We start from the raw sequence: 27,534 nt of genomic DNA, 5'->3' as shown, positions 1-27,534 counted from the left end.
TCCTTCCCTCTCCGCCATTTGCGCCAAACAGCCCACCCGAGTCTCTCGAGCCTTTACGACGCCCCATCCTGCAGCCACGGTCTCGATCCGCTCCGCTCTGGGTACTACCCACCAATTGACCCCTCATATTACTGCCTACTCGGCCCCTAGACGACTCAGGCGACCCTACCCGTTTGGCCTGCGCCGAGCCTCTAACAAGCCTCTTTGACGACTGCACGGCGTGTCTCTCCTCGCCCACCAGTCCCTTTCACCGATAGCACTCGGATCGACGCGCCTCATGGCTGTACTTGCTCCAGAGACACGGAACGGTGTCGACACCGTCGCCGTACATGGCGTGCCGGCCGCCTCATATGTAAACGGCAACGGCAACCTGGCCACCCGTCTCAAGTTGGACCGCAAGCAGTCGAGCCCCATGATGCCTGCTTTCATGGTCTCCGCGCCTGGCAAGGTCATTGTCTTTGGAGAACACGCCGTGGTTCACGGCAAGGTACGGCTGGCCACAAAGCCCCTTTTCCTCGTTCATCTCGTCCCATGGACTGACTGACTCTTGTGCGACGAACAGGCCGCAATCGCCGCTGCCATTTCTCTGCGCTCATACCTCCTCGTCACATCCCTCTCCAAGTCGAGGAGAACGGTCTCGTTGCGCTTCCCGGACATCGACCTGCAACACACGTGGAACATTGACGACCTGCCCTGGGAGACCTTTCAACGTCCCGATAAGAAGAAATACTACTACGACCTCGTGACGGAGCTTGATCCAGATCTAGTCGCAGCCATCCAGCCACATCTTGCAGAGGTATCACCACACAAGTCGGAAGAAGTGCGCAAAGTGCACCAAAACTCTGCCTCTGCCTTTCTGTACATCTTCCTCTCTCTGGGCCACCAATCCTTCACCGGATGTCTCTACACTCTGCGATCAACGATCCCCATCGGCGCCGGCCTGGGCAGCAGCGCCTCCATCGCCGTTTGTCTGGCGGCGGCCCTTCTCCTGCAGCTGCGCACATTGTCGGGCCCACACCCGGATCAACCCCCTGACGAGGCGCGGTTGCAAGTGGAGAGAATCAACAGATGGGCATTTGTCTGCGAGATGTGCATACACGGAAATCCTTCGGGCGTGGATAACACCGTGTCAACGCAGGGTAAGGCTGTGGTTTTCCAACGGACAGATTACAACAAGCCCCCTGCGGTGCGGCCTCTTTGGGACTTCCCTGAACTGCCCCTCCTTCTGGTCGACACGAAGCAGGCCAAGTCGACAGCCTTTGAAGTAGCTAAGGTCGGCACGCTCAAGAAGACACATCCCCTGCTTGTGGGCAGCATACTGGATGCCATCGACAAGGTGACCATTGCCGCAGACACGCTTATCGGCGGGGACAAGTTCGACAACGAGGAGTCGGAAAGTCTCCGCAAAGTGGGAGAGCTGATGACTATCAACCACGGCTTGCTAGTCTCCTTGGGAGTATCACACCCGCGTCTCGAGCGGGTACGAGAGTTGGTGGACCACGAGGGCATTGGGTGGACAAAGCTGACCGGCGCTGGCGGCGGCGGTTGCTCCATAACACTGCTCAAGCCCGACGTGGCCACGGAAAAGCTCGCACGGCTGGAGACCCAGCTAGAGGATGAAGGCTACGAAAAATTCGAGACGACTCTCGGCGGTGATGGTGTTGGCGTGCTCTGGCCAGCCGTCCTCAAGAATGGAATGGACGAGGACAACGATGGCGGCATGGAAATCGATCAGGAGAGCTTCCTGAATGCCGACGGCAACGTGGGCGTCGAGAAACTGGTCGGCGTTCATGGGGGCGTGGGTGAGCGTGAGGGGTGGAAGTTCTGGAGAGTCGAGAGTCGATGAAATGCGGTGGCGCCTCGCATGATCTGCTTCTACATCAAACTGCTTTATCGGCTATGCCAGAGTGCAAAATTGGGAAAGTTGTTTGTTGACTCTTACTTTGTGTTTGCCGTTCGGTATGACAATAGCGCGGAGGGACCAGGAATTAAGGGGTGATGGGAGGGCTTTATGTATCATATTTAATCGGCGCGAAGAGCTTAGAAGCCCACCTTACGGTGTCAACCCTTTTTAATGCTTTGGTTTTATTTCTGTCGTAATTTCATTTATTGTTCAGATGTACCTGTTTGCGAAGTGCAACATTTTCTTATTTTTGCGTGGCATTGTCCCGTGGTGAACGACTCGGCGATATCTGTGTTGTTGTTTGTGTAGGGGCTTTCTTTCAGTACCTAGGTAGTGGGGTAGGCAAGGTACCTACCTACCTAGGTAGGTACGGCGACAAGTGGGCGTAACATTTTCCACGGCCAGATCAGACCTCGCCGCCAGTTTAACCCCGCCATCGATCAAGCCAGCCGCAGACATGCCAGCCAAACCCAAGATCAGCTCCAAGGCCAAGGAAGCTGAGAGCAAGAGTGAGTCGATATCAGGAATCCCATCCATCGCCGGTTGTGCAAGCTTCCTTCGACCCCTGCGAGTCCTGCAAACGCCGAAGCCGCCGACCTACTCTCCTCAGCTCGCTCTCTCTTACCCCATCATACACACGCTGACTTAAGCTCTCCGACACAGACAAACAAGCACAGCCTACTGCCCAGGCTCAGGAACCCCCAAAGACGATCAACGAACGCTCCACTCAACGTTATTACCAGACGAACCCGCACGAGCGGAAACGAGAGGCAGCCGGTGGCCTGCACAACCTTACACTTGCCGAACGACAGTCGTGGGTCAACGCAACTCTGGTGCGCCACGTAGCGAACAAGGAGATCTACCTCACCAACAAGGCCGAGCGCGAGTTCTGGAAGCAGGTCAACCGTGAGAGCCCGCCGATCCGCCGCCTCGACAGACGCAAGACAGAAAAGGGTGCCGCCGTCGTCTACGACTGGGGCAACGACAAGAACGGCCGCGACATTGGCGAGTACCCGCTCGAGCAGTTTGCCGCCCGAGCCGCCAAGCAGGCACAGCTCACGGCGCTCGAAATTTTGCACCGGCGTTTTCTCCAGCGGAGGGAGTTTGCGCGGGACAGCGTGAAGGACGCGACGACAGGGGAGATCGCGCAGATCACCAAGGAGGACATCCAGGAGGAGACACAGAGACGACGGGACATGTCGGCAATCAGGAAGGATCTCTACGGGGACAAGATGGGCCCCTACGCGACGGACCCGGAGTGGGATGACGTGGTACCCATCCCTGCCGAGGAGCCCACCGGCGCGCTGGCCACGATCGCTTACCCAGAGGACTACGCTGAGGGTAAATAATTCACATCTACTTTGTGTCTTGGACAGTGGCACACGTTGGGGACCTCGTTTCCACTGACACACCCTGCGTTTATCCAGTCATGAGCTACCTCCGTGCCGTCATGGTGGCCGAGGAATACAGCCCGCGGTGCCTCCGGCTAACGGAGCACGTCATCTCCATGAACCCGGCGCACTACACGGTCTGGCTGTACCGCTTCAAGATCGTCGAAGCCCTCGGCATACCCCTCGTCGATGAGATCGAGTGGCTCAATGCCGTCTCACTCGAGCACATCAAGAACTACCAGATCTGGCACCATCGCCAGCTCCTCCTGGACCACTACTATGAGGGCATCAAGGCGACGCCGGACGATGTCAAGCGCTTTGGACGGTCCGAGATCGAGTTCCTAGAGCGCATGCTCGCGGAAGACAGCAAGAACTACCACGTCTGGAGCTACCGGCAGTACCTGGTGCGCAAGCTGGGGTTGTGGAACTTGTCGGAGCTGCTGTCGACGCAGAACTGGATCGAGGAGGACGTACGCAACAACTCGGCCTGGTCGCACCGCTTTTTCCACGTCTTCAACAACCCGGCCACCTCGACCGACGGTTCGCACGCGACGGAGCACGACCCCAAGGTCCCTGCTGAGATCATCGATCGTGAAGTTAAGTACGCTGAGGAGAAGACACTGCTGGAGCCGCAGAACCAGGCCGCGTGGAACTACCTGCGCGGCGTGCTGGTCAAGGGCGGGCGCAAGTTCGAGTCGGCCGAGGCTTTTGCCGCGCAGTTTGCCGAGGGCGTCGGCGAGGGCGATGAGAAGGAGAAGGTACGTAGCAGCCATGCGCTGGATTTCCTGGCCGAGGTGTTTGCGGAGAAGGGGCAGAAGGCCGAGGCGGCCAAGTATCTCGACCGGCTGGCAGAGAAGTGGGATCCTATAAGGGCGGGGTACTGGAGGTACAGAAAGCTGCAGCTGGAGTAGTTCGGAATGGCAATTGCCGCGCGTTGTAGGCTATTCTTATCTTAATCCGTCCTCAGGTTCGGGACGCTCAGCATGCAATGAGTTGGTCAAAGTCTTCGATGCGCTCTTTTGCTGAGTAAATGTACATCATCCTAAGGCCATGCCAATGCCGCTGGACGAAACCCATGTCCGAAGCCGTGGTCTCTATCTGGAACCCCCAAGTCAATTCTATTGATGGTCAGCTGGCCGAAAGAGACACTCAAAGAGGTGGGCAGCCATACCTCCCGATTCATTCTGTAAAAGCAAACCCAGTATCCGTGTTGTCGCTCGCAATGTCAAATCTGCTCCCATGCTCCAACCCGTCATCACCTTACAACGCGCGGAAGTTCTGGCTCATGATCAACCAGCGCCTTGCGCCTCTCGGCGGGTTCTTGCCAAACGTGTCCCAGTTTGGCACCAGCACGAAAACCTCGTTGAATGTCTTGGCCGGCGCATCGCGGCCCTTGCCGTAAAAGACGCGGCCGGTGACCTGGGCGGCGATGCTGCACTTGGCACCCTTCTCGTCCCCGCGCAGCAGGTGCTCGGGGCATCCCAGGGAGAAGTCATTGTTGACGACGTGGGCGTCGAGCGACTCGATCTCGTAGCGTACGTCCTCGCCCTGGGTGTCGAGGAGGGCGACGTACTCGTCAGGCCCGCCCTGCAGGACGGCGCCGTTAATGGAGATCTCGGGCTGCGAGGGGTACTTGGAGCAGGTTGTCGTGTAGAAGTTTGTCAGGGTGCCGGCAGGCTTGCGGCGGTTGAGGGCTTCGTAGTAGGCGTCGGCGAAGTTTGAGGCCGCTGGTATGCATTAGTCTGGGGTTGGGTGGGATGGGGATGATGGGCTGGAGCTGTACCGTCGGCAGACGCTCTCATTTCCGTTTCGCGAGAGGGGAGCGACATGATTCCGGGTTGCCTCTTGAAGGCTTTGTTATAAGGCGAGGCTTAAGGATGTGGTGAGACGTAGTGTTCTTGTCTTTTTTTATTGTTTTGCCGCAAAGAGGTAGATAATTAGCTGGCTAGGTATTCCGTATTGTTGAATGAAGGACTCGAGCAGAAGTTTGGCGGGGCACCAGCCATCCTTGACAGATAAAAGCTCTGTACCGTTATCGGTCGTCTCAACCAGCACTGTGTCTTTGACGGGGAGAACATTTCGAGAAGCACCATCACCAGATCGCGTAGCTAGTGCCCGCTTCATCAACGGTATGCCTCATCAACGGTAGCTACCCACGGTAAACACAGCCCAATGAGACCTGTGAGGCTTCCCGTAGCTTTGGCTTTCCGCCGTCGCTATGTGCCGGCGGTACGGCCATCGTGGGTCTGCCCATCGTGCAGCCATGGCCAGACATGGCGACAACGGTTCATGAGCTCCGACAGCAAGAGCGACAAGCCATACTACGTGACGACGCCGATTTTCTACGTCAATGCATGTAGGCAAAACTCCAACCGCATTCCAATGACTCATACCGAGGCTGATGAAGACCGTCACAGCACCGCACGTCGGTCACATGTACTCGATGCTCCTTGCCGACGTCTTGAAACGCTGGCAAGTCCTCAAAGGCCGGCCTGCGGTTCTCTGCACCGGTACCGATGAGCACGGCTCCAAGGTGCAGCAGGCGGCGGCGCGAGGCGGCGTGGCACCCAAGGAGTTCTGCGATACGACGGCCGAGAAGTTCCGGGACCTGGCGCGGGCGATTGGCATGGACAATGACTACTTCATCCGTACGACGGACCCGGACCACAAGGATGCAGTGCAGTACTTCTGGCACCTTTTGAAGAAGAGGGGCTACATTTACGAGTCCAAACATGAGGGATGGTACTGCGTCAGCGACGAGTGCTTCTATGCAGCCCAAGAGATCGAGCGAAAGGTGATGCCGCAGACGGGGAGCACAGTGATGGCTTCGATCGAGTCCGGGAACGAGGTCGAGTGGGTCGAGGAGAAGAACTACCACTTCCGCATGACGGCGTTGAAGGAGAGGCTGTTGGAATTCTACGCGGCAAACCCGGACTGGATCGTGCCGAGGACGCGTATGAATGAGGTGATCGCCTGGGTGTCGAACAACCTCGAAGACCTCTCCATCTCGCGGCCGGTACAGAGGCTGGACTGGGGCGTGCGCGTGCCTGACGACCCGACGCAGACCATCTATGTATGGATCGATGCGCTCATCAACTACCTCACCAAGGCAGGCTTCCCCGGGTGGCAACCGGGCCGCGAACACGAGGGCGGATGGCCCGCGGACGTGCACGTCATCGGCAAAGACATTGTACGGTTCCACGGCGTGTACTGGCCGGCGCTTCTCATGGCGCTGGACCTGCCGCTGCCGAAACAGCTACTGACTCACGCGCACTGGACGTTGGGAAAGAGGAAGATGTCCAAGTCACTGGGCAATGTGGTGAACCCGTTCTTCGCGATTGACCGCTGGGGATTGGACACAATGAGGTACTTCATGATGCGCGACGGCGGCATCGAGAAGGATGCCGACTACGAGAACTCGGTCGTCATGGCGAGGTATCACAAGGACCTGCAGTCAACACTGGGCAACCTAGTGAGCCGGGTCGCTAGGAGCAAGGTGTGGAAGATCAGGGACTCGGTGGCATGGGCGGGTGAGAATAGCGCATCCTTGGGGCAGAGTTTCACAGCGAGCGAGTCGCTGAAGGCGATAGTCAACGAGATGGCGGCCACCATGTCGAAGCACATGGACGAACTGGACCCCAACGCCGCAATACGCAGCGTTTTCAGCGTTCTCGCTGAGGTGAGGAACCCATAAAATATTTCCCATGAGCTGAACTGAACAAACTAGGCGAACAAGTACATCTCCGACACGGCCCCATGGGAGCTGACCAAATCAACGAAGACCGAAGACCAGGCCGCACTGCATGAGATCATCTACTTCACCTCGGAGACCGTTCGCTGCGCGGGCATCCTCCTCCAGCCCATCATGCCGGCCAAGATGGGCACCTTGCTGGACATCCTTGGTGTTCCGGTCGATAGGCGCGGGTTTGAGCACGCGGCTTTGGGCGCAGACCTGACGTACGGCACGCCGGTGACTGATCCGGGACGGCCCGGGGAGTGGGGGAGCCTCTTCCCGCCGCAGCCTGCAGAGAGTTGAGCTCGGGGCGTGTGGTTGTTCGTCGTGATGTTATATGGACGGCACACATGTGTATATCTATAATCTCCCAGGACTGGCGTCGATTGTATGAGTACGTGTATCATTGTGTAAATCAAAGAGACAAAAATATGAGAGAGCCCAATGCCAATGAGAGGGAAGAGAGAGAGGGAATAAGCACTCTCGAGGTGATTCTTTTTTTTTTTTTTTTGAAAATGAAAAAACCAGTCTTCTGTTCCTCCTTTTCTAACCGTCATGAGAGACGTTGGGTGGGCTGAACTGGATGGCGCACTGCGCCTTTGACGTTACGTTGCGGCTTGGTATTACGACTGTAGTGGGCAAGTGTCGTGAAAGCTGTTTGCGCATCCAAACTGGATTCGTGCACCAACTGGCCAACCAACCCCATCCGGCTTGACCCCTGCTGCCAGCCCCTGCACAACTTGACATCCGCGCCCTTTTTTGACACTAACCAACAAGTCTCGAACTCCTCGGGGACCAATGTCCTAGGGAAAATTGTAAGTAGTATCTTGTCACACTGATATAAAGACTCTGCCTCTTGGAAAACTTTTTTGATATATGTCCACAGCGAGAATCCAGCAAATACCTACTACCATGGGTTCACTCGCTTCCAACTCCAATAAGCCATGGATTGAGACACCATGCGTCCGATCGGCACCCCTCTCCCGCATAGCAGGATGGTAGGTCTGGCGTGCGTCCCTAACCCCTTACAGCCAGAACCGCGCTAAAGCAGACCCCAGCAACATCTACCTCAAGCTCGAGAACCTCCAACCATCAGGGTCTTTCAAGTCCCGCGGCATTGGGAACTTCATGGTCCGCGCCGCCGAGTCGGCCCCCGGAGCCGATACTCACTTCTACTGCTCGTCCGGCGGCAACGCCGGCCTCGCGTGCGCGACCTCGGCCATCGCCCTCAAGCGCAAGGCCACCATTGTCGTGCCTATGACAACGCCCGCCCTCATGATCTCCAAGCTGCGACTCCTGGGCGCACACTGCATCCAGATCGGCGAGAACTGGGCCCAGGCGGACCGCTACCTCCGTGAGGAGTTGCTAACCAACGACCCAGCGGGCGTCTACGTGCCGCCCTTTGATCACCCGCATGTCTGGGACGGCGCCTCCACCATTATCGACGAGGTGATATTGCAGACCCCCCCAGAAGTCGACATCAACGCAGTGGTGTGCTCCGTTGGCGGTGGCGGCCTGCTCAGCGGCCTCGCGCAGGGCATCGCCCGGAACAAATGGTTCGGCCGGCCTACGCCGACGCTGATGGCGGTCGAGACCGTCGGGGCCGACAGCCTCAACGCCAGCGTGCGCGCCGGAGAGCATGTCACGCTCCCGGGTATCACGTCCATCGCGAGCTCGCTTGGCGCGACGCGTGTTGCGACCAAGGCGTGGGAGGTGGCACGCGACACCCCCGGCTTCCACAGCGTGACGGTGACCGATGCCGAGGCGGCCACGGCCTGCGTGCGCTTCGTCGACGATGCGCGCTTGGCGGTCGAGGCTTCCTGCGGTGCGACAATCGCGACGGTGTACAGCGGCACTCTGCGGAAGCAACTGGGCCATGGCGTGTCGGATGAGGAGTGGGCGGAGAAGACCATCGTGCTCATCGTCTGCGGAGGGTCGAACGTCACCATGGAGATCCTGGACGGATACCGTGCCAAATTCGGCATTGCCATCTAGGTGAGTTGAATCAGTCACCCGGGTCGGATAAATACCCTCTGTGCTGAGTCAAAACATATGCGCGCAGATGTCTGTCTACATACACTTCGGGGATCGTAATTGCAAGGCGGTTTCCGTAGCGGGGGGAAGTTAGTTACGAATACGATGAGAAAGGAATATATAGCTGCAGGCTCGCCTTGTTTTCAACCTTAAGTTAGTCTCAACGTGCTTCTAAGCCATTCGGCCATCTAAGTCTTACTCATCTCGAGTATGCGACCTCACGATATTCCAGCACGGCCATCTCCCCGGCAGAAGACGTCACAAACTCCTCCAGATCCCGCAACACCATCTGGATCTCCCCAAAGTAATTCACCTCCCCCTTCTGCACGAAGCCCAGCCGCCGGAACAGCGCGATGCTCGCCGAGTTCCCCTCCTTGATCTTAACCATCAAGCCCTTGAGCTCCGGCGCGTTTCCCTTGCCGGCCTTGCCCTCGCCGTTGACGTGCTCCGCCAGGATGCGTGCCCTGTTGCGGTGCACGTATGTCAGGAGTGTCGTCACCGCGGCGTGTCCAACACCCTTGCCGCGATGCTCTTTGGATGCGATCATGACATCCACCTCGCCGACGTACGAGGCCTCGTTCGCGATCCGAGTCGCGCCGTCGTTGTCCCTATCGTCGTCGTCGTCATCGTCGCTGGGGTAGATGAAGAAGTTGATGTCGCCAACCATGCGCTCCGAGGTGTCGACATCCCCGGCCTGCACCGTCTCGGTTTTCGTTCTGGATGAGACAGGCAGCGGTTGACAGATGATGAAGGTGAGCTTGTCGTGTGACGTCCGCCACGACTGTTGGTTCTCGTACTCCTCCTCGAGCGTCAGCGGTTCCGAGGCCGTGGCTTCCTGGATATCCTACGTCACGAAATGCATGAAATCAGTCTGCTGTGCCCATCTCATTCGCCAAGTCCTCACGTGTGGTGGTGGTGGATGTGGTGGTAGTGGTGAAGAATGGGCAAAAAGACGGGCTTGGAGGGGAGGCAGGTGAGTGAGCGAGAGTTTCACTGACCGGGTCACTCATCCACTCATGATACCGCTCCACATGTCTCGCCTCGTAGGGGACCAGAGTCACCCCCGGCGTCACGATGGCTGCCCTTTGCGTGTAAGTAAGGATTCACTCTCGGCAAGACGACTGACTATCTTCTCGTCTTTAGAGTGGGCAGGAACCGGAGGGGGGGGGCGACATGCCTGTGTGTTCATTCAGCCTCATTGTGCAATTGCATAAGGTGTCACTGTTGCATTCGCAAACTCCACTTCAACTCTCGTCAAAAGAGGGGAGGGGCGGGGGAAACGAAAGCCAACACGAGATCTTGTCGATTCCGCCCGCAGCTCCACGTCCTCTCCTGTCGGCGTCCCAAAGAAGGAGCTAGACAATGGTCAAGTATCAAATTGTACCTGCAAGACTCCACAACAGCTCCAGACGAGCATAGGTCAGTCAACGTGCCAGAGTGGTTAATGGGCTGCCCTGCTACGGATTTCCGGTCTCCGGACCAGGATCCTGCAGTTAAGGCAGTGGCTTCGGTCGCGCAAGTTCGAATCTTGTCGTTGACGCGTTTCTTTTGTCGTGATAAACTTTTTGAGGGGAATGGATTAGTGGTTGGTTGAGTGAGAGCTATTTGGCATCGTGTCCTGTTATGTGGAACGTCGTGTGATTCGTTGGAAATGGAGGCAGCCTTCGTTCGTTGGGCACCCCACAAAAACATTCACAGCTTCTTCCTTACTGAGCAACAACACTGTTTGTTCATTACAACACGGACACAGGATAGTCTAGAAAGAATATCTTGCTGTACACGTATAGTAGGTTATGTAAGTAAGTACGGAATGCGAAAAAAGTATTTCTTAGCAGCATTTCACCTCTACACCCATCCATTATTAACTAATTAACTAGTAGCAGAAACAATACGTAGCAAGATTTGATTTGTTTGGAAGCAAAAGTAGACGTCAAGGACAGGATTCGAACCTGCGCGACCGAAGCCACTGCCTAATCTGGAATCAAGGTTTGATAGCAGGGCAGCCCATTAACCACTCTGGCACCTTGACTAGTGGCGCTTATTATTGGAGATTCTAGAGTTTTTACGTACTATGTACCTAAACCAGTGATCAGGAAACTAGCAGGCTCCGCTTTCCTAAAGCATTGCTACTCCCTCCCAGACGCCTTGTTGTTAAGTCGCAAGAACTGTCAGTATTTAAATGCTTGTAGTAGATCTTGAAATTTTAGTTGTTATTAGTACTAGTAGGTTGGCTAGAACTCCTTAGGTTGATATAATATTACAAGCGTCTCTTGTCTTATCCAGCTTTAGTTAGGAGGTTTGTTCTTAGGCTGCGCTGGTGTAAGTGCTGATAATCTAGCAGAATTCAAGTTTTGTACTTTGATACAGAAGAATATAGATCACTTAGGGGATGTAATAAGGTCCCTCTCATTTAGGCTTGCACAAAATACCTACGGAATAGGTAACTCTAACGTAGATTACCAAGATTTGAAGTACTGTCTCCTTGTGTGTAGCACATTCTATTAATTCACAGCCTTAATTTGTAACCGCGCACCAGCTCAATTCCCTCGGGCACAAATTCATACTTATCCTGTTTTCTGATGTATTACTTGAAAACATCCCTCGATGGGTGAAACTCAAGCCACTCTCATACGGTAACTCCCCTTCTGACAACTCATCCGCTCCTTCACCAGTCGACAGTTCCTGCTCCGCAAGCTGGAAACTTGTTGGATCGCGGCAGGGAGGCATTACATGGTACCTGCACTGCTTGAGGATTGGGGTGAGTAACCTTCCGTTCCTTCCCTTTTCTCCCTCGACTGAATGCGCCTCAAAAGCCCTGCTTCCGGTATTTCACACAAGGGCTATGGGCTTTCTCTTCACTCACTCTCTTACCTATCTATTTAACCTACCTACCAGCAGAATCTCATCAATAGCTTCTCATGGTTGGCTCCCAGTACATTCGCCACCTCCTCGAAATAGACAAACCCAATCTCACCAAATCGAAATTCTTCCTTGCTTGTAATACAGGTAAAACAACCCTCTACTAGCAGATCCTCACCACGCTCTGGCTTCAGAAGACCGGCCAACAGGTTGAACTGATTTATATTTATCCAGGTTTCAAGACCGGGCTGCGCCAGATCTTTGGGTTCCCACCTTTTGTTCTTTGCTGGGACACGCTCTCAGTTGCGTCTTCCTTGGACCCTCGACTCGTGGCTGCTTTCCCTGCGACCTCCCCCACAAAGACTACCACGGAAGGAACATACTAGAAAAGATATTTCAACTGGCCTCTTGCCCTTTCTTTGCAATCATCAAAGCCATTTTATAACCTGCAGATCTTTTCAGAATATTGGACACAACCACAACGGCCACGCAAACGCAGACACCAAAGCCATTGCTTTACTGGACCAAATACTCCCTTCCTTTTGGCGAAGATTGAGTGACTTTCAGCGAAGCTCATACCTGGCAACTCAATATTCAGTATCCCCCATCGTCTCCCAAGTACGTGCTGCCGAAACTCGACCCACAACTCTTGATCAAGTGTGCCTTTGCTTATTTGTCCTTCGCTCAGTCTCATCTTTGCAACATGGCCCCAAACAAGAAAACTAGAGTAGCCAAGAAGCAGCAGACCTCTGCCACTGGATCTCGGACCAAGGCCAACCTTCCCAAGGGCAAAGCTAACGCACCCAAGATCAAAACTAATGTGCCCAAGGGCAAGGCACGCGACTTGTCCAAGAATTCGAATTCTGCAGCACCGTCCCAACCCCAGGACACGATCGTTGTCGGAGGCCAAAAGCGCCACGCTATAGCTGTCGAGGACGACAGTTCCGACGAGGGCACAATCAGACCACCGAAGCGGCGCAAAGGCGGTAAGGGACCTGATCCCCACGACTTTCATGCGGTACGCGAGGCTCCTCCACGTCCACTAAGTGGCCAATTTGCGAGGAAGTCGACTGCCCATTTCACGTGGGGAGCTTCTTTCCGGTCTCCCCCTCTTTCTCGATCCAAGACCCAAGAGAAGCAATCTGAAGCAAACGCGGTAGCTCCTCTTGTCAATGAGAAAGGAAAGAAAATGGGTCGAAGCAAAAACCCTTCGCAGTTAAGACCCAACCGTGGAAGTGGTAGCCTCCTGTCAATGAGTGCCGGACTGAAGTCTCTGAACGGCAAAAACCACTTCCTCTTTATGAATCTTCCACTTGAGATCCGGCAAAAGATCTACAAGGAGATTCTGGTTGCTAAAACCCCTATCCGCGTTCGACAGGGTTGGTCGGCAGTCTATCCTCGCAATCGACCCCTGGTTGAGACAGACATCTTACGAGTCTGCCGCCAAGTCAGAAACGAAGCAGTGAACGTTCTCTATGGCGAGAATACTTTCCTGTATCTCCTTAGAGAAGCCGCAATGTTCCCCGCGACAAACTCACTTGGTGAGAACGAGATTGTGGTGCAGCATCCACTCTTGGCAGAGGAGCACCTTTCTGAATGCGGAGGCAATAGCGAGGACGAGTACGATGACGCCGACCTCCTTCCCATGGCACGTTCAATGCGAGACTCCGAAATTGAAATTGACATCCGGCGCTACGGCCACAAGTTCCGCAAGCTCATGATCGTTGCCGAACCGAACCGCACCGAGAAGGGCTACCTCCTGAGCATGGCAAATGCGATCAACGTCTTCCGCAACCTTCAGCCTATTAGGCCCCGCGTGCATACCCTGACCATCGAGATCACGCCAATTCGCGACATTTATACAGGGGAAATTAGCTTTCTTGATTTCTTTGAGAAGACGTCCGAGGTGGTCCGCGCATTAAAGGGACTACCCTGTCAATTCATCGAAGTTCTCGTCAATACTGGCGGCGGCAACCAGGAACGCATCCGACTCAATATGAAGTACGCGGCCAACATCCGGCGCGCCAAGCGCGGTCAGGAAGATGCCTGGGAAAACGATCCGGTCATGCAATCGTACCGCAGCGCGCAGGCAGGTGAGGCACAGGAGAGCCTCGATAGGCTGTCGGTCATGATCCGGGAGGTTTGGGAGGGACCAAACGGACGTTTTGTCGGCGGCTTGAATTCCGACGAGAGCGACGATGAGAACGAGGACTACTTTTAAGCAACAAGCTGGGTTGAGAGCGGAGCGCAACATATGCACACTCAGCGATGGGGAGTTTACTTTGGCTTCTGGTTTGCGGGCGTGTATCTGGGAGGGAGTTGAAGGAATCGGGTATAGAGCGACAGCAACATTTGATCACGTTGCACTAGGAAGCTTTTGCGCTCTTTTGGGGCGATCGGGATCTTAGGGCATCATTTTCATCTAAGTGGTTGATCTCTGAGATTTTCTTTCGAGATCTACTCTTTAGGTAGCATTAATGCTCATTCTCTGTGCTTAGAAGACAGTGAAATTATTTCCTTTCCATAGCTCGGGGGGTATATCAAATCATGACCTTTCTCAATGCTCAATAACGTACTCTCTTCTCTCTCCCTCACCCAAGCCCCAAAGTTGTTGTCATGACGCTGTCGCAGTTGCCGCCATGATTTTGACCTTGGAAACCTCCAATGTTTCCGTGTCTACCAGAACCAGCTCCTTGGTCTCCGCAAAAGATGGCACGGTGATGAGCCGGACCTGCTGGCCGTTGTCGCCCTGAATGACTTTTGTCGAGAACTCAGGCTGGCACCCGACGAAGTATAGGTGAGGGGCGGCCTTCATGACGAAGGGATCGTCATCTTGGAAGGGGTAGGCCCCTTGATGACAGTTAGTAGACTGCTTGTGTTGGTAGTGGTGGTTCAGGGGTCTAAGAGTGCTGCTCACAAAGTGTGTCGGGGGCGGTAGGTGCGCTGCAACGCCACCTGCACATGGCCTCCATCATGCCCAGCCGGTCGTCACTGTCAACGTACTTAAACACGTCGTCGACATTCTGGCCGCCGGTGCCGAGGACCCTCCACCCGTCCACTTCGGCCTCCCAGGGGTTCGTCGTGGTGTCGAGCCAACCGGTCTCCTTGGCGCCGGGCGCAGCGCAGTAAGGTCTCGAGCGCGGGAACATGGCCGGATGGATGGGCTGCTGTGGATAACTCGCGTTGGCGGGGTCCTCAGCGCCGGGGATAAGGGTGACGGGGATGGAGGGGAGCAGGTCGGCGAGGAAGTCGTCTAAGAGCTGGCTGGGGAGCGGGTTGTAGGCGCTGGCGTCGTAGCCGTATTTCTTGCTGGTCGCCGTCTTGGGAGCCGGGTTCGTGGTGGTGGGTGTGGAGGTAGAGGAGTCGATGGAGTTTCCCGCGATGATGAGGCGGGACACATGGGCGAGCTCTGAGGACTGGGCTGCAGGGGTGAGGGCCTCGCCGAGGAGGAATTCAAGAAGGAGGGAGAGCTCGAGAGCATAGGATGCGTCACCGCCCGAGAAGGAGAGGCCCGAGACAATGGCGATTTTGGACGAGGGTCGTTGGGACGGGGTAGAGGTACCGGACATGTTGTGGTCTTCGGAGGGGCTGTCGGTAAGGGTCCAGCGGGAAGGCTGCGGGGCGAGGTCCGGAAACTTGACGTCGATGACCTCGAGCTCACCGTTTGCGTTCTCGGAGCCCATAACGCCGATGATTGTGCCAGTGACGAGGTGGATGGACTTGAGGACGTCGCCAACAAGGCGGATGCGACCCGAGTCATCCTCGAGCATTATCATGTCCTCGTCGTCCTCATTCGAGTAGTAGCGGTCCGTAGAAATGGGAGCTGAGATCCAGCGCTGCGAGATCAGGTCAGCTATGGTCCTTGTTTGTTTGTGTGGGTGTGTGCGTGCGTGCACTTGGGGGTGGGTGGAGGTGAAGGGATGCGCATACATCCTTGGAAACGTCCTCGAGGATGTTCGGCTTCAGAGCCATGTCAATGTAGACGGTGCCTGTCACCCAACAGAGCTCGCCCTGGCGGACGTCAAGAACACGGTTGACGTGCTTGGCCTCCTCCCCGCCGATGACGGTGCCATTCCAGGCCTCGGCAGCGGCGGCGTCAACGGCGGGCCGAATAGAGGTGAGACGCAGGAAGTAAATGTCGGCATACTGCTGTTGGTATGAGCGCTCCTTGGGCAGGGCGAAACTGTTGAGAGGTTTGTAGCGGGAGGGATCTCGACTGAGTGTCGATGAGGCGGCGGCAGCATCGCTGTGGATCAAGAATGAGCTGGTCAGCCTTTCTTTCTATGTCCTCTCTGTCGATTCGTAGAGTCAACGTGGAGGGTGGAGGGTGGAGGAACACGGTACTAACGCCGGCTTTTGGAGAAGCGCGGTAGCTTCTTCGAGAGTTACCATGTTGACGATCAGGTTTCTTGTCTTCCTTCTTCAGTAACTAGGGAAACAAATGTTTTTGTGCTGTTGTGGTTGTCAAACAAGCTCCTACGCAGCAGGTCAATGGCTGTGACAGATGTTGGAGCTGGGGGGGGTTTGTGGTATCGCATACAATGACTGGACGCGTCGAACCATCTTGGAGAAGAAATGTCGCGAATTTTGGCGTAAATGGGGTTGGAATGGGTCCGCCCCCCTTCCCTGTCCGTCGTCCCTTGTGGCTGATGCTTCCAGGGCCGCCCCTCATTCCGCGGTGCTTCAGCGGCCCGGTGGATCGGCTCAGGGCCGTTCGGTCCAGCCACCGATGGTGGGGTCGTTCCCTACCTCCCTTCTCATGGTGTGTCACCACTCTTCTGGAATGAGAATGAGGGGTGCTTTTTTCTTCCTCTCTGCTGTTGCTTAGTGCTGATAGGCCGGCTCTGTAGCAATCGATCAGGGCGCGGGCGGACCCTCACCGCGCTGTTGGCCCGGGCCATCTTACAGGTAGACTTTCCGTGCTATCGCCGGGGTCATGACGCCTTCTATCGCGGGCGGTGTGGATGTGAATACTCGTTCCCCCCTTAGGTGTGCTCGACTTTAAACCCCTCTTCACAAATATACACATCTCACACCGTCACCTTGTCCATCTCACTCCACCTTCTCACGAAACGTCGAGACCCTGAGTTCGCATCACATACCACACACCGCACACCATGGCTCAGAAATCCCCTACCATCGACGTGACTGATCTCAGCTACAACTTCCCGGGCTCCACTTCGGGCCTTAAGAACATCTCTCTGTCGGTGCCCTCGCGCTCGCGTACCCTCCTCATCGGCGCCAATGGCGCTGGCAAGACTACCCTCCTCCGCCTCCTCGCCGGCAAGCGTCTGGCACCACAGGGCGGCATCTCCATCGCTGGTATCGACCCCTTCAAGGACGGGCTCGAGGGCGTCACCTACCTCGGCCTCGAATGGGTCCTGAACCCCATCGTCCGCACCGACATCGGCGTCGTTGAGCTCCTCCGCTCCGTCGGCGGCGACGCCTACCCCGACCGCCGCGATGAGCTCGTCTCCGTCCTCGACATCGATACTGCCTGGCGCATGCACGCCGTATCTGACGGCGAGCGTCGCCGCGTCCAGCTTGCCATGGGCCTCATCCGCCCCTGGACCATCCTCCTGCTCGACGAGATCACTGTCGACCTCGACGTGCTCAGCCGTGCCGAGTTTCTGGGCTGGCTGCGCCGCGAGACCGAGATCCGGGACTGCACCATCGTCTACGCCACCCACATCCTCGACAACCTCGCCGGCTGGCCCACCCATCTCGTCCACATGCACCTCGGCACCGTGCGCGAGTGGGACACGGCCGGCAAGTTCATCGCCGGCGTCGAGGGCGGCACCGGTAACAGCACCCTCGGCGAGCTGGTCCTAGGGTGGCTGCGCCAGGATCTCAAGGACCGCGGCCCGAGATCGCAGGCCCACATTGAGTCTGAGGGCAAGACCTATTCTGCTGGCGGCTACGGTGGCTACGGTGACGAGTCTGATAAACTGAAATGAGCTCGCCGGGAGGAGGCTCGGTCTTGATGGTGGTGGTGGCGGAACGTGCGTTCAACATTTAACACTGCTTCTTGTGGGAAGAGTGTAGGAAACGGCGACTATGGCACTCAACTGCATTCTGGACGGCGTTTGCGTCAATTTTTTTTAAAAATTCTTATTCAACGTGAGATGACGGTCCGGTCAACTCGGCATAGGGGTGTGTCTTTCAACTTGGACCACGGGGATACGAGGGAGGCTCGTCGAGTGATGGGATCGGCAAGAGTCCATAAAACAAAAGCAGAGTGAAGAGGGAGGGCACTCTCAACTGGCCTTTTCGGCGGCGTTTGGTTGCGTAGACCTGTTCAACAACGGGCATACTATACAGGTGGCTTGCTTTCTTTTAGGATTTCCATGGCTTTAAAGAGATACCCCGCGTCTTCAACCGAAAAAGGGGGGTCCGATGTTTGGGCAGAGGGACGCTGTCGACTCAACTAGACAGATGTAGATTCGCGAAACATGGAACGCCGGTAAGAATCCGTTTTATTGATTTTACAAATCCCTATTCCCCCACGGGTATCATGCCTATGTCCGTCACCAGCCTGTCTAGTAGAGACTGCACAAAATCAATCCCTAAGCAACACTTTTTGAGCTCATGAGCACCTTCATCGTATTCTTCATCAGCGCCGGGATACCGCCCAGTCCCTTGCTCTCCAGCGCCCGCAGCACAATGATCCTATACTCGGACCACGTAATGCGCAGACCCCGTGCCTCGGCCAATCTGCCTAGACTGTTGGCAGTGACGGGTCCGGCGTGGCGTGTAGAGAGGGCGTTTTCGTCCGCTGCCACCTCACGGTCTTCGAGCTCGCGGATGCATTCGATGGCCTGGAAGCTCAACAATGGCGAGAACGAAAACCCAAACAGTGTCGGCAGCATGAGGTCCATGACAAGATCCTCGACGTACCTTTGCAGGCGCAGGGTGACAGGACGGGCGTTAAGGCAGCCCAGCGCGTTCTTGTCACCGTCATTGAAGGCCTTGCCACGCCAGAGACAGTTGCAGATGTCCATAAGGAATCCGTTAAAGTGGTTCACATAATTCGGGGCATACATCGTCGGTTGGCGCCTAGCCATGGCCAATTCGAAGCCTTTCTTGTACGTGGCCAGGACGGTGCATAGGCGCGAAACGTTGGTGAGGGAGTGGCTGAAGAAGACGAGATAGACGAGCTCGGCTGGTGGGTTGGCAATGCGGAGCAGGGGCTGGAGAACTGGGTCTGAGATGCTGGCGGCGCCTTGTTCGTAGAGATCAAGCACGCCGCCATGGACAGCGACACTCGGGGAGGCTTGAACAAGGTTGAGGGCGACGATGCCTGCGTGCTCCATGACGTCGTAAAAGGCGTCGAAGGGTGCATCTATGGGTATCTGGTCGAAAGAACGCAAGACAAAGGTCCAGCGGCGGACGAGATTTTCATAGAGCCTGAGAAGAGCCAGTTGAGACTCGGATGTGGGAGGGAGGCACTCTTCCAGGGGTTTTAGGATGGTGATATATAACCCTATGCTCGGGTTGTCAGCGACGTACTTAGTTGGGAGATTGCCATGGGCACCTTACCATCAAATGCTACCAGCGGTGCGTACTGAAGAATGCTCATGATAGGGGCTCGGGCATCCACGCCGTTCCATGTCGTGAAGAGCTTGGCAAAGAAGCCCAAGACGACAGGTGGCGTTTCCTAGACATATCAGACAGAGCCAAAACAGGATTACCAATGCAAACCCTCACCTTGACGCGCGACACGTATTCCTCGAGAATCTCCATTGTGTCCTTGAACAGCTTGTCGTCGGCGTTACCGTTGAGAACATCCCCGAGAACGGCATCGATCCAATGAACTACGCGTTTCGAAACCGCATCATCCTTTTTCAGGGCAATGAATTTCTGAAGTAGAGGATCCGCCAACACAGCTGCAAGCTGATTGGGAAGCTCGATCTTTTCGATTGACTGAGCAAGGCGATCGGCATTGTCAATCTCTTCCAGGGTGACAGAGTTCTGTTGTGATCGTCAGTCTCAAGTTTGACTCTACGGCTCCCTCGGAGTATCTCACCTCTGTAGCTTCTGAGGTGTGAACAGAAGGAAGATTAAATGCTTTGCCGCCACGGGCCCTCAAAGCCAGGTGATTGACACTGAAGCCATTCCGAGGCTGGCCAGCCGCCTCAGCAGCGCGCTGCGAGTGGTCTCTTTGGATCTGGTCGAGTCTCCCTCGCCATTCCGTGTCAGGATGCTGCCAAGGTCAGACAAGTTTTTCGTAGTGCGATGCTTGTACTACCTTGAAGGCCGATGCCCTACCTCGTAATGCATCGCTGACAATGATTTCGGGGTAGTAATCTTTGTAGACCCGGAGGAGCCCTGTCAGGGCGGGGTCATTGCCTGTGCTTCTCGATAGATTGAGTCTAGAGAAGGGTCAGCAATCAAGCGAAATCGCCGAGAACATAAAGGACCGCTTACATCGCTTGAAGTCGGAAGGGCCGGACATGTTTCCGACGCGTTATCAGGGCAAGTAAGTGACACAGTTGTGATCTGGTTTGCGTTAGCCCCTTTCTTCAGCATCAGGCGGGGGAGGGGGCGGTTCCGACCGAATGGCGGCTGTGTCGAGCAGATTAAACAGCACAGCATATGCTTGTGACAGGATGGCTGGCTTCTCGATGACATGATAGACCATAATTAACCATTTGAGGATATTCGATTGCAGGACTAGCGAGGGCTTCAGTTCACCGTGCCCCAGACATCCGACCACTCTCAAAACGGCATCGCCAGATAGTCGAGTCGCAGGGTACAGATTCTTCACCAGCGTGTTCAAGCTTGCCTGGTCCAGATGGTTCGGCCTCGTCAGCAGGTCGATGAGTTCGCTCAGGGGCTCGGGCAGCAGCCCGCTATCATAGGCCGAGGCCGCAATCTTCTCCACGGTAGGCTTGATGCTGGTAGCGCGCCGTTTGGCCGGTAGGCCGGAGGCTGGAAGAGGTGTCATTTTCATTCCATATATACTGCCACGACTTGGGACTCACCGTCTACGAGGTCCCGGATCAAGAGAGGTATGTCGTCAGTTGGTCGGTCTACGGACATGTTGTCGGTGGGAGAAGCCATTTTAGCCGAAAATAATCGGACCACGGACGTGAATCGTTTCTATTGACTCCGCTGTTGGCTCAGACGAAATGCGATTACATGTGGTGATGCAGGCGGGGCGCAGTGTCGTGATGCCCCGACAACGACATTGATGCCGATCGGTATCCGTTCCGTCATGAACGACAACAGACGACCAGACGCGTCGGCGGGGTGGCAGACCAACCCGAGCGCGTCTAGGCGGAAAATGTGCACCGTGCACACCCCTCGTCACCAAGCGGCCGGATGGCCCCCACTTTGTGGTGTCTTAGCGGCCGGGGTCGCACGCCGGAGCAAGCTCCAACCTCAGCCTTTCGCAGCTGCAAGGACCGTAGCATCAGGTGTCAGATTTTCTGTGGGTGTTTTCTCGGTCAGCAGTAATCTACGCAAACGAGCACGAAAGAGGGAGGTGACGGGCGGACGAAGGTCGTCTCGGTAAGCAGCCAGGCGGAGCAGGCGGAGCGATGCAAGTCACTTGGGTAGGTACTTAGGTACCCAAAGTAGTTCGTTGTAGGTCCTGTATGGCCGTTGGTTTAGCGGGTAAACAAATTTAATAGGTAGGGAGGTAGGTAGAGCACCATATGAGATCGCATTATCTCATGGTTCGATAATCTGGCCATCGTTGGCTGTGGTGCTGGAAGACCGGGTCAGTATTGAGATTGAGTCAGTCGCCGTGAGTCTGTCGTCACTGCCTATTTACCAGGTATTATGGACACATAGACTCCAAACTGCAGGGCGACGAAGGAGTTTCGTCACGAGGGGCGGCACACCATATGATTGACGCCCTGTTCGTCGTGAGTACTGGGATGGCATAGATTCTTCACCGGTTTCTCACCAGCGTCAGTGCTGGTTGCCGCGGACTTGGCAAAATCTTCGGGCCGTAAGAACGTGTATGCCTGCCGTCTTGGCTGCTGCTGTTGGCTCTGGAGTTCATTTGAACGGGTTGATGTTCCAAGGCAGGGAGCTACTTGAGCAAAGTAGGTAGGCACGTCGGCTACCATGATTCTGTTGGTGTTGGAAAATCCAAGAGATGATCATTGGTAAAACACGGGAGCAAATGCACAACAACGACAAAGCGGAAGGAGGGGGCGGCATTCAACGCCTCATTTGGTGTTGCACAGGAGCAAGCAACTGCAAAGGCACAGGCTGACCAGGAGGAAGATGGGTCTCAAATGCAAGGAAAGTGAGCGGCCATGATGCCCAGTACAAGGTACCCCATGTACATACCTATCTCTCCGTACCTCTTCCCCCCTTCTCCAGGACGCACGCAACTCTCAACACCGGGCATACTGCAAAAACACACAAACATCAGTATTGGCCAAGCTGGCTGACCGAGATGTGCTGGGTGGCTCACCTTCTGCTTCTTTTTCCCTTTCTTCTCCTTCTTGCTGATGTTTTATTTACTTGTTTCGATTACCTTGCTACCTTTACCCGTTGTTCTACAACCCGTCACCAAATGCCTCGTCAGAATCCTTCTGCCACCCTCGACCCATCATACCAATCGACACCTCATCCAACCTCCACATGCTGCTGCAGGAGGTCATCCGTGCTTCTGCTTCTACCAAGCGCTTACACAATTTGCTGTCGACTCAACTAAGCATTGTCTCTTCTGGCTTGGTTTTGCATTTCTTGCTGATCACTGACATCGCCAGCAGGTCCGCACCAGTCTGTTTTCTCGACATGTCCTTTGAGATTTGGCATATGGCAAACTCACAAGCGGCCGCTGTGCGCCAATTCTCTTTTCTACTTCACGTATCAATGTCAGTCGCTGCCCGAAGTCTCCACAGCCGAGATTGTCCATCATTGGCGTTCTTCATATCGGAGGATCCTCCCGGTAAACCCTATTTTCTATGCGTCCGCTAGCACCAGCGCAACCCTGAAGTTTTTCTCGTTAGCCTCCTGGTTCTATTCGACTGGCCAGTTTCAGTATCCTGGGGGGTCATTGCTGGTTAGGAGCCCCAAGCCCGTGGCAACGGATGGATGATAAGCCGAACCCATAAGGCTTCAGAAATCGGTGACAACGACATCTTCATCCTCTGCCGTGGGGGTTTTCGATACCGCTTTGACAACGTATCAGTGTGGTAAAACCATCTCATTCTCTGTCGGGGTCTTGGCTCTTCGGCCGCTGTATGGTGGTGGTGGTGGTGGTGGCGTCTGCAGCAGCGTTGTGTAACCTCACACTTCTAACGTTCGTGTTGCCTGGTGGTCAGCATACATTGTATTATCGACTTTCCGTCCCTCGTTGTTCCTTTGCCCCCCTTTCTCCTCAAACCTGGAGCGACGGAGGTATTACCGCTCCGTACCATGCCGGTCGCGTTGGAATCCATCCTCCATTAGTCCTTGCCTCCATCCCTCCATCAACTATCCACCAACCCCCATCCTATGGATGTGCACTCACACGCTCGCTCGCGCACCTACGACTAATCTGTCATTGCATCAGTCAGACGGAAGTCCCCTTAACCAGACCAGGAACCGCAGGGGCTCTTGATTTGATTAATTGCTACCAGGACCCACCACCCACCGTGACAGGCGTGGAGGACCTTTCGACATTAGCCGCCGCTCGTCGTCTTACTTCTTGTCCTACCTACCTTCCTTACCTTCCTCGCCCTTACACGCACCGTCGTCGTTCGAGCTCAGCACATCGAATTATGCATTCCACCGATGATGCCGCCGTGCATGTCCCCATTTCAAGATTTCCCTCTCACCCCCTTCCCTTATTTGTCTCCATATCCTGTCCAATCCGTCGGGCTGGCTGCGCTGTCCAGCCGGTCGCCTCTGCCGCACACCCCACTCCGTGCGCTGCTGCCCTGGTGCATTCCTTCCCACACCCATTTGGTCTAAGATCGGTGTTGAACCCCTCGTCCCTACAATATCACTTACTACAAGCCGGTCACAGTATGTACAGCCAGTCTAGTTGCTTTCCAAAGAAGCATCTGCTAACACTTAGTCTTGCTCCTCCTACCTCTAGACTTGCGCGGCCATAGCTCAGCTGTTGTCAAGTTCATCCCCCCCCCCCCCCCCCCTTTTGACATCGGTCAACGACATTGTAACGTCAGAAAACGAACGGTCCACCATATCTTCGTCCCAACTGCCGTTCCAACCGAACTGCGTGGCAATATCACGGATCACGGCAATTTCGTCGGTCTTTTTGCCTTTCTGGAATTGTGAATCGCGTCTAAGACTCACCGCCTCACATCGCTTCACCATCCTCATAGCTAGCCAGCCGGCACGGCCCTTCTTATCAGTAGGACCACAGCGTACGAATTGGGCAATTTAGCTCGTTGCCACATCGTCAAGAGTTGACGAATCTTCTCTGCTGGGTCGCCGTCGTCTGCTCAGGTGAGCCGCATGGGTTTATTGTTCGTCTGGTAAGCCATGAATACCTTGAAACGTCCATTTGAAGATCTGCCCTCTAATGCTTTCCCAAAATACAAAACGCTGGTTTATGTAACCGCATACTGACTATAGATAGGGATGAGCTGAAAGGAGTCGCGCTCTTACGTCTCCGCCATGAGACACTCCCCGGAAATGCAACTCGACAGCCATGCTACATCCATGAATGGCCCGAATTCCACGCAAAGCCTCCCAGCTATGCTGTTGTGGGACCGGCAAGACTGTATTCCTCTGAGAAAGGTTCTTTTAGAAGACGACATGATTGTCCTTCTCACGCCCGTCGTTGTACCCCACAGCAGACTCGGGGACAACGGCAAGGATCCTTTCGAACCATTGGGCCGTGCCATTGCTTCGCGACATTCGTTAGTCCGACACGTACCGTACACGAAACGAGGGGGCATCACCAATATTCACTTTGAGTTCATCAAGAGGGCCAAGGCCATCGTCTTCGTCATATCAGGCCCTCCCCTCGACGATGATGTCTCGCAAATCGACCTGGCTGATACTGCGCGAACAATGGCAGACGAGCGCCCTCAAATCATAGTGGCATGTTGCAATTTGCAAGCTCACGACTTCCACACTGATCATTTCGCAACGATGGTTCAAATCGCAGGGTATTCGCCACCGGAGCTCGAGACCGCCGCGTCAATAATCTTTGGGGACATCCGACCACCGATGGGAAACGCAATCCCTTTGCAAAACCTTATCATCGCGCCGCAAATATGGCCAGTCGAAGCTTGCGGAATAGATATGGCACCCATCCACCAACTTTGGACAGAATGTCTTCCGCCCAAATATCACCTCTCGCAGCACGAGCTTGTCCTGCTCCTCCAGCGAGACGGCTTCTCCAGGCACTACGTTGTGCGTGAACCGGAGACCAAGCAGATCATCGGCTTTTGCGCTACATATACGACATACCCCGACGGAGGTCAAGATAATCTGCTCGGATCACTAGCCGTTCTGATTGTCAAAAACTCGTGCCGAGGGCAAGGGGTAGGGTTGAGTCTCCATGACCATGCGCTCAGACAGTTGCAAAGGACTCGGGGAGTCAATCGACTACAACTTGGCTCAACTTTTCCGCGCCTTTTTTACGGTGTGCCATCCGATTTCTTCTCGATAGAATGGTTTTCGCGTCGGGGCTGGCAGATGAATGGTGTCCACTCCGGCCAAGGGATAGGGGCCTCGGATTGGCTCCTAAAGTTTGACGACATGCTGGCGAAAAACTACTCGTCAGCTGGACTGACGTTCCGGCGATGTGGTATGGCCGAGTACTACCAGGTCTTGGATATCGTGAGCCGAGACGCCGCCCGCAAGGATAATTTCGGCTGGTACGACCAGTACTTTATCTTGGATGGCACGCCACACATCGAAGATATCCTCCTTGGCCTGGAGGGCGACACTATTGTAGCCATCGCTCTGACATACACTCCTAAGTCGGGTAGTCCAGTTAGCGGTGACCTCCCATGGGCCAAGAGCATTGGGGCCGATGTTGGGGGCGTTACATGCATTTGCATCATAGGTTTGTGACTACACTGGAAGACCTCGGCAGTGCCCTTCGCTCATGCCAGATCAGATGACCATCCCGAGATGGTGAATAGCCGAGACTCGGTCATGACCAGGTTGCTCGATACGTGCGTGAAGTTGCTAGCCGAGCAAGGCATGCGACAAATGTTCATCGACGGCGCCAAGGGAGGCGACGCTGGGTTTCAGTCCCTAGGTAAGTGCAAAGCCAGTAGATTGTGACCAAAATTCTGATGTGGCAATCAAGGATTTCGGGAATGGGCGAAATACAAGGACGTATGGCGAAAGGTTGGAGCATAGGATCACTCGTGCGTGACATTACACAGTAAACGTCATTCAATCCCGGGCCAAGATGCGGTACCTACAGTTCCCAGAATCAACCAGCGATCTCTGGCAACTTTGGAGCCGCCCAATTACATTCGATGGCAACATAAGCATACGCACCAATCACCAGACACTCCCACGTCGGTTGCTTGGTCTGGACCTCGTCAACCGTCAACCGCAAAAGTTGTGAATACTCGTAGCTCGGGGACATCGATAGCTACATCGGCGCCAGCCGGCAACGCGCTTTTGTCAAAAAGAGCCCTATACAATGGAACAGATCCACAAAGCCAGCAGCATGGCGACGACTCTTCTAGCGCGGCTTCTGACAAGAGACTTCTGGGGAATAGTAAGCAGAACTGCCAATGACCTTGCTTGCCCCTGCTGACCGTGTCTGACACGGGCACATGAGCGAGCAATCGTGGCACCTATCATGGCCATACCTCATTGACTGTGGTCTCTTCGTTTCTGCCCTGTTGCGAGCCCGTGTGTCAGACGGTTGTTTTCAGTTTGATGTTTAGACCGGTCTCGTCCATCTTTCGCTGTTTAACACCCAAACACCGAGACGCATGTGTGATTGCACCAGAAGATAGATTTCTTGTAACTGCTGTTGCCTAGTTTGGTAGCTCTGACTTGAGCCCGTAACAGCATTGTCAAGGAGCAACAACGAAGAAGTGGTCTCTGTTGTGCACCGGGACGGGCTGTCATATTCCGATAGAGTCTTGCCTCAAGGTCCTGCCTGATATACAATATAGAACGAATAACGGGTCGTTGAAGCCCAACTGACGATGACCATAAATTGGTGCCGGAAGGCCAAGTTCGGATTCATGGAGAAAGGCACTGGGGTTGATCATCTCAAACTAGACCGGCGCAATTGTCCCAAAAGCCACAATGCCAGCTCTATCCAGACGCACTCGACGCATACAACATAGCAGTCTATACAAAGACCCTTAGTGTCCAGTCTTATCGGGGCTCTCAAGACCAAAAACCCGACACACTGGAGAAAGAAGTCGGTGGAATATTGACTAGGAGCTGCTAATTTAAACCGGCAGCCCCCCCCCCCCCCCCCCCCAATAGCGTCCGGTATCCCGGTCAAGCCAGGGGGGCCATCTCTGTTTCACGGCCCAACCAGCCCATCCAGGGCTGTACCCATGTTCCCCCGGATCCCCTGGTCGCAGATATCGTCGCGTTTGGGCGAGCTGGGGCACCTCGGCTGGAATTGCCTGTTCAACAGGGATCAGGCGTTCAGGACATATGTGCTCAAACTCCAGCAGATGGTGGTGGGTGAGGTGAGAACATGA

At 55.1% G+C, this 27,534-nt stretch overlaps 11 protein-coding genes across 11 annotated transcripts; 7 read left to right on the top strand and 4 right to left on the bottom strand.

Moving 5' to 3' along the window:
* Positions 1–188: 188 nt before the first annotated feature.
* Positions 189–2,078, top strand: CDEST_04565 (Putative ribosomal protein uS5 domain 2-type superfamily). Its single transcript, XM_062920724.1, has 2 exons — positions 189–487; positions 563–2,078. The coding sequence occupies exons 1-2, from the start codon at positions 278–280 to the stop codon at positions 1,844–1,846; spliced, it is 1,494 nt and encodes a 497-aa protein (XP_062776775.1). The 5' UTR covers positions 189–277; the 3' UTR covers positions 1,847–2,078.
* A 236-nt stretch (positions 2,079–2,314) lies between these two features.
* Positions 2,315–4,231, top strand: CDEST_04564 (uncharacterized protein). Its single transcript, XM_062920723.1, has 3 exons — positions 2,315–2,412; positions 2,567–3,244; positions 3,331–4,231. The coding sequence occupies exons 1-3, from the start codon at positions 2,361–2,363 to the stop codon at positions 4,203–4,205; spliced, it is 1,605 nt and encodes a 534-aa protein (XP_062776774.1). The 5' UTR covers positions 2,315–2,360; the 3' UTR covers positions 4,206–4,231.
* Positions 4,232–4,274: 43 nt separating this feature from the next.
* On the bottom strand, positions 4,275–5,248 carry CDEST_04563 (Putative nuclear transport factor 2, NTF2-like domain superfamily). The gene is made up of 3 exons (XM_062920722.1): positions 5,078–5,248; positions 4,466–5,021; positions 4,275–4,412 (listed from the first exon to the last, which is right to left on the bottom strand). The coding sequence occupies exons 1-2, from the start codon at positions 5,121–5,123 to the stop codon at positions 4,555–4,557; spliced, it is 513 nt and encodes a 170-aa protein (XP_062776773.1). The 5' UTR covers positions 5,124–5,248; the 3' UTR covers positions 4,275–4,412; positions 4,466–4,554.
* A 123-nt stretch (positions 5,249–5,371) lies between these two features.
* CDEST_04562 (Putative aminoacyl-tRNA synthetase, class Ia, anticodon-binding, methionyl-tRNA synthetase) lies at positions 5,372–7,515 on the top strand. Its single transcript, XM_062920721.1, has 3 exons — positions 5,372–5,650; positions 5,712–6,973; positions 7,022–7,515. The coding sequence occupies exons 1-3, from the start codon at positions 5,467–5,469 to the stop codon at positions 7,328–7,330; spliced, it is 1,755 nt and encodes a 584-aa protein (XP_062776772.1). The 5' UTR covers positions 5,372–5,466; the 3' UTR covers positions 7,331–7,515.
* A 305-nt stretch (positions 7,516–7,820) lies between these two features.
* On the top strand, positions 7,821–9,067 carry CDEST_04561 (Putative serine/threonine dehydratase, pyridoxal-phosphate-binding protein). Its single transcript, XM_062920720.1, has 2 exons — positions 7,821–8,025; positions 8,086–9,067. Exons 1-2 carry the CDS (start codon positions 7,904–7,906, stop codon positions 9,020–9,022), a joined length of 1,059 nt encoding a protein of 352 aa, XP_062776771.1. The 5' UTR covers positions 7,821–7,903; the 3' UTR covers positions 9,023–9,067.
* A 1-nt stretch (position 9,068) lies between these two features.
* CDEST_04560 (Putative GNAT domain, acyl-CoA N-acyltransferase, N-acetyltransferase 9) lies at positions 9,069–10,484 on the bottom strand. Its single transcript, XM_062920719.1, has 3 exons — positions 10,239–10,484; positions 10,060–10,139; positions 9,069–9,905 (listed from the first exon to the last, which is right to left on the bottom strand). Exons 1-3 carry the CDS (start codon positions 10,258–10,260, stop codon positions 9,261–9,263), a joined length of 747 nt encoding a protein of 248 aa, XP_062776770.1. The 5' UTR covers positions 10,261–10,484; the 3' UTR covers positions 9,069–9,260.
* A 2,139-nt stretch (positions 10,485–12,623) lies between these two features.
* On the top strand, positions 12,624–14,141 carry CDEST_04559 (uncharacterized protein; the record flags this gene model as incomplete). The annotated part of the gene is made up of 1 exon (XM_062920718.1): positions 12,624–14,141. The coding sequence occupies one exon, from the start codon at positions 12,624–12,626 to the stop codon at positions 14,139–14,141; it is 1,518 nt and encodes a 505-aa protein (XP_062776769.1).
* A 184-nt stretch (positions 14,142–14,325) lies between these two features.
* CDEST_04558 (Putative DNA polymerase alpha/delta/epsilon, subunit B, DNA polymerase delta/II small subunit family) lies at positions 14,326–16,469 on the bottom strand. The gene is made up of 4 exons (XM_062920717.1): positions 16,269–16,469; positions 15,851–16,166; positions 14,838–15,756; positions 14,326–14,770 (listed from the first exon to the last, which is right to left on the bottom strand). Exons 1-4 carry the CDS (start codon positions 16,310–16,312, stop codon positions 14,535–14,537), a joined length of 1,515 nt encoding a protein of 504 aa, XP_062776768.1. The 5' UTR covers positions 16,313–16,469; the 3' UTR covers positions 14,326–14,534.
* A 475-nt stretch (positions 16,470–16,944) lies between these two features.
* On the top strand, positions 16,945–17,884 carry CDEST_04557 (Putative AAA+ ATPase domain, P-loop containing nucleoside triphosphate hydrolase). The gene has a single exon (XM_062920716.1). It carries the CDS (start codon positions 17,038–17,040, stop codon positions 17,875–17,877), a length of 840 nt encoding a protein of 279 aa, XP_062776767.1. The 5' UTR covers positions 16,945–17,037; the 3' UTR covers positions 17,878–17,884.
* A 1-nt stretch (position 17,885) lies between these two features.
* Positions 17,886–22,076, bottom strand: CDEST_04556 (Putative centromere protein I). The gene is made up of 9 exons (XM_062920715.1): positions 21,577–22,076; positions 20,905–21,515; positions 20,476–20,851; positions 20,348–20,419; positions 20,169–20,292; positions 19,947–20,123; positions 19,628–19,891; positions 19,460–19,577; positions 17,886–19,403 (listed from the first exon to the last, which is right to left on the bottom strand). The coding sequence occupies exons 2-9, from the start codon at positions 20,981–20,983 to the stop codon at positions 18,487–18,489; spliced, it is 2,127 nt and encodes a 708-aa protein (XP_062776766.1). The 5' UTR covers positions 20,984–21,515; positions 21,577–22,076; the 3' UTR covers positions 17,886–18,486.
* Positions 22,077–23,541: 1,465 nt separating this feature from the next.
* Positions 23,542–27,208, top strand: CDEST_04555 (Putative GNAT domain, acyl-CoA N-acyltransferase). Its single transcript, XM_062920714.1, has 4 exons — positions 23,542–24,366; positions 24,471–25,910; positions 25,965–26,108; positions 26,160–27,208. The coding sequence occupies exons 2-4, from the start codon at positions 24,509–24,511 to the stop codon at positions 26,210–26,212; spliced, it is 1,599 nt and encodes a 532-aa protein (XP_062776765.1). The 5' UTR covers positions 23,542–24,366; positions 24,471–24,508; the 3' UTR covers positions 26,213–27,208.
* Positions 27,209–27,534: the final 326 nt, after the last annotated feature.

Source organism: Colletotrichum destructivum, chromosome 3, assembly GCF_034447905.1.
Source record: "Colletotrichum destructivum chromosome 3, complete sequence".
Lineage (NCBI taxonomy): Eukaryota > Fungi > Ascomycota > Sordariomycetes > Glomerellales > Glomerellaceae > Colletotrichum > Colletotrichum destructivum.
Note: the sequence above shows the minus strand (reverse complement) of the source record. Positions and strands in the feature narration are given on the sequence as shown.

What these genes read in the sequence shown, in the direction of transcription:
- CDEST_04564 (XM_062920723.1), top strand. Translation starts at nt 2,361, where the DNA reads ATGCCAGCCAAACCCAAGATCAGCTCCAAGGCCAAGGAAGCTGAGAGC. An exon ending in CAAGGAAGCTGAGAGCAAGA is followed by an intron (nt 2,413 to 2,566) that starts GTGAGTCGATAT and finishes TCTCCGACACAG; the next exon opens with ACAAACAAGCACAGCCTACT. An exon ending in CCCAGAGGACTACGCTGAGG is followed by an intron (nt 3,245 to 3,330) that starts GTAAATAATTCA and finishes GCGTTTATCCAG; the next exon opens with TCATGAGCTACCTCCGTGCC.
- CDEST_04560 (XM_062920719.1), bottom strand. Translation starts at nt 10,260, where the DNA reads ATGAGGCTGAATGAACACACAG. An exon ending in GAGGCTGAATGAACACACAG is followed by an intron (nt 10,140 to 10,238) that starts GCATGTCGCCCC and finishes CGCAAAGGGCAG; the next exon opens with CCATCGTGACGCCGGGGGTG. An exon ending in ATGAGTGGATGAGTGACCCG is followed by an intron (nt 9,906 to 10,059) that starts GTCAGTGAAACT and finishes TTCGTGACGTAG; the next exon opens with GATATCCAGGAAGCCACGGC.
- CDEST_04555 (XM_062920714.1), top strand. Translation starts at nt 24,509, where the DNA reads ATGAGACACTCCCCGGAAATGCAACTCGACAGCCATGCTACATCCATG. An exon ending in TACATGCATTTGCATCATAG is followed by an intron (nt 25,911 to 25,964) that starts GTTTGTGACTAC and finishes ATGCCAGATCAG; the next exon opens with ATGACCATCCCGAGATGGTG. An exon ending in CGCTGGGTTTCAGTCCCTAG is followed by an intron (nt 26,109 to 26,159) that starts GTAAGTGCAAAG and finishes GTGGCAATCAAG; the next exon opens with GATTTCGGGAATGGGCGAAA.
- CDEST_04565 (XM_062920724.1), top strand. Translation starts at nt 278, where the DNA reads ATGGCTGTACTTGCTCCAGAGACACGGAACGGTGTCGACACCGTCGCC. An exon ending in ACGCCGTGGTTCACGGCAAG is followed by an intron (nt 488 to 562) that starts GTACGGCTGGCC and finishes TGCGACGAACAG; the next exon opens with GCCGCAATCGCCGCTGCCAT.
- CDEST_04561 (XM_062920720.1), top strand. Translation starts at nt 7,904, where the DNA reads ATGTCCACAGCGAGAATCCAGCAAATACCTACTACCATGGGTTCACTC. An exon ending in CTCTCCCGCATAGCAGGATG is followed by an intron (nt 8,026 to 8,085) that starts GTAGGTCTGGCG and finishes AGCAGACCCCAG; the next exon opens with CAACATCTACCTCAAGCTCG.
- CDEST_04563 (XM_062920722.1), bottom strand. Translation starts at nt 5,123, where the DNA reads ATGTCGCTCCCCTCTCGCGAAACGGAAATGAGAGCGTCTGCCGACG. An exon ending in AATGAGAGCGTCTGCCGACG is followed by an intron (nt 5,022 to 5,077) that starts GTACAGCTCCAG and finishes AATGCATACCAG; the next exon opens with CGGCCTCAAACTTCGCCGAC.
- CDEST_04562 (XM_062920721.1), top strand. Translation starts at nt 5,467, where the DNA reads ATGAGACCTGTGAGGCTTCCCGTAGCTTTGGCTTTCCGCCGTCGCTAT. An exon ending in GATTTTCTACGTCAATGCAT is followed by an intron (nt 5,651 to 5,711) that starts GTAGGCAAAACT and finishes AGACCGTCACAG; the next exon opens with CACCGCACGTCGGTCACATG. An exon ending in TTTTCAGCGTTCTCGCTGAG is followed by an intron (nt 6,974 to 7,021) that starts GTGAGGAACCCA and finishes TGAACAAACTAG; the next exon opens with GCGAACAAGTACATCTCCGA.
- CDEST_04558 (XM_062920717.1), bottom strand. Translation starts at nt 16,312, where the DNA reads ATGGTAACTCTCGAAGAAGCTACCGCGCTTCTCCAAAAGCCGGC. An exon ending in TCGAGGACGTTTCCAAGGAT is followed by an intron (nt 15,757 to 15,850) that starts GTATGCGCATCC and finishes CTGATCTCGCAG; the next exon opens with CGCTGGATCTCAGCTCCCAT. An exon ending in TACCGCCCCCGACACACTTT is followed by an intron (nt 14,771 to 14,837) that starts GTGAGCAGCACT and finishes ACTGTCATCAAG; the next exon opens with GGGCCTACCCCTTCCAAGAT.
- CDEST_04556 (XM_062920715.1), bottom strand. Translation starts at nt 20,983, where the DNA reads ATGGCTTCTCCCACCGACAACATGTCCGTAGACCGACCAACTGACGAC. An exon ending in GATCCGGGACCTCGTAGACG is followed by an intron (nt 20,852 to 20,904) that starts GTGAGTCCCAAG and finishes CACCTCTTCCAG; the next exon opens with CCTCCGGCCTACCGGCCAAA. An exon ending in ACACCTCAGAAGCTACAGAG is followed by an intron (nt 19,892 to 19,946) that starts GTGAGATACTCC and finishes CGATCACAACAG; the next exon opens with AACTCTGTCACCCTGGAAGA.
- CDEST_04557 (XM_062920716.1), top strand. Translation starts at nt 17,038, where the DNA reads ATGGCTCAGAAATCCCCTACCATCGACGTGACTGATCTCAGCTACAAC.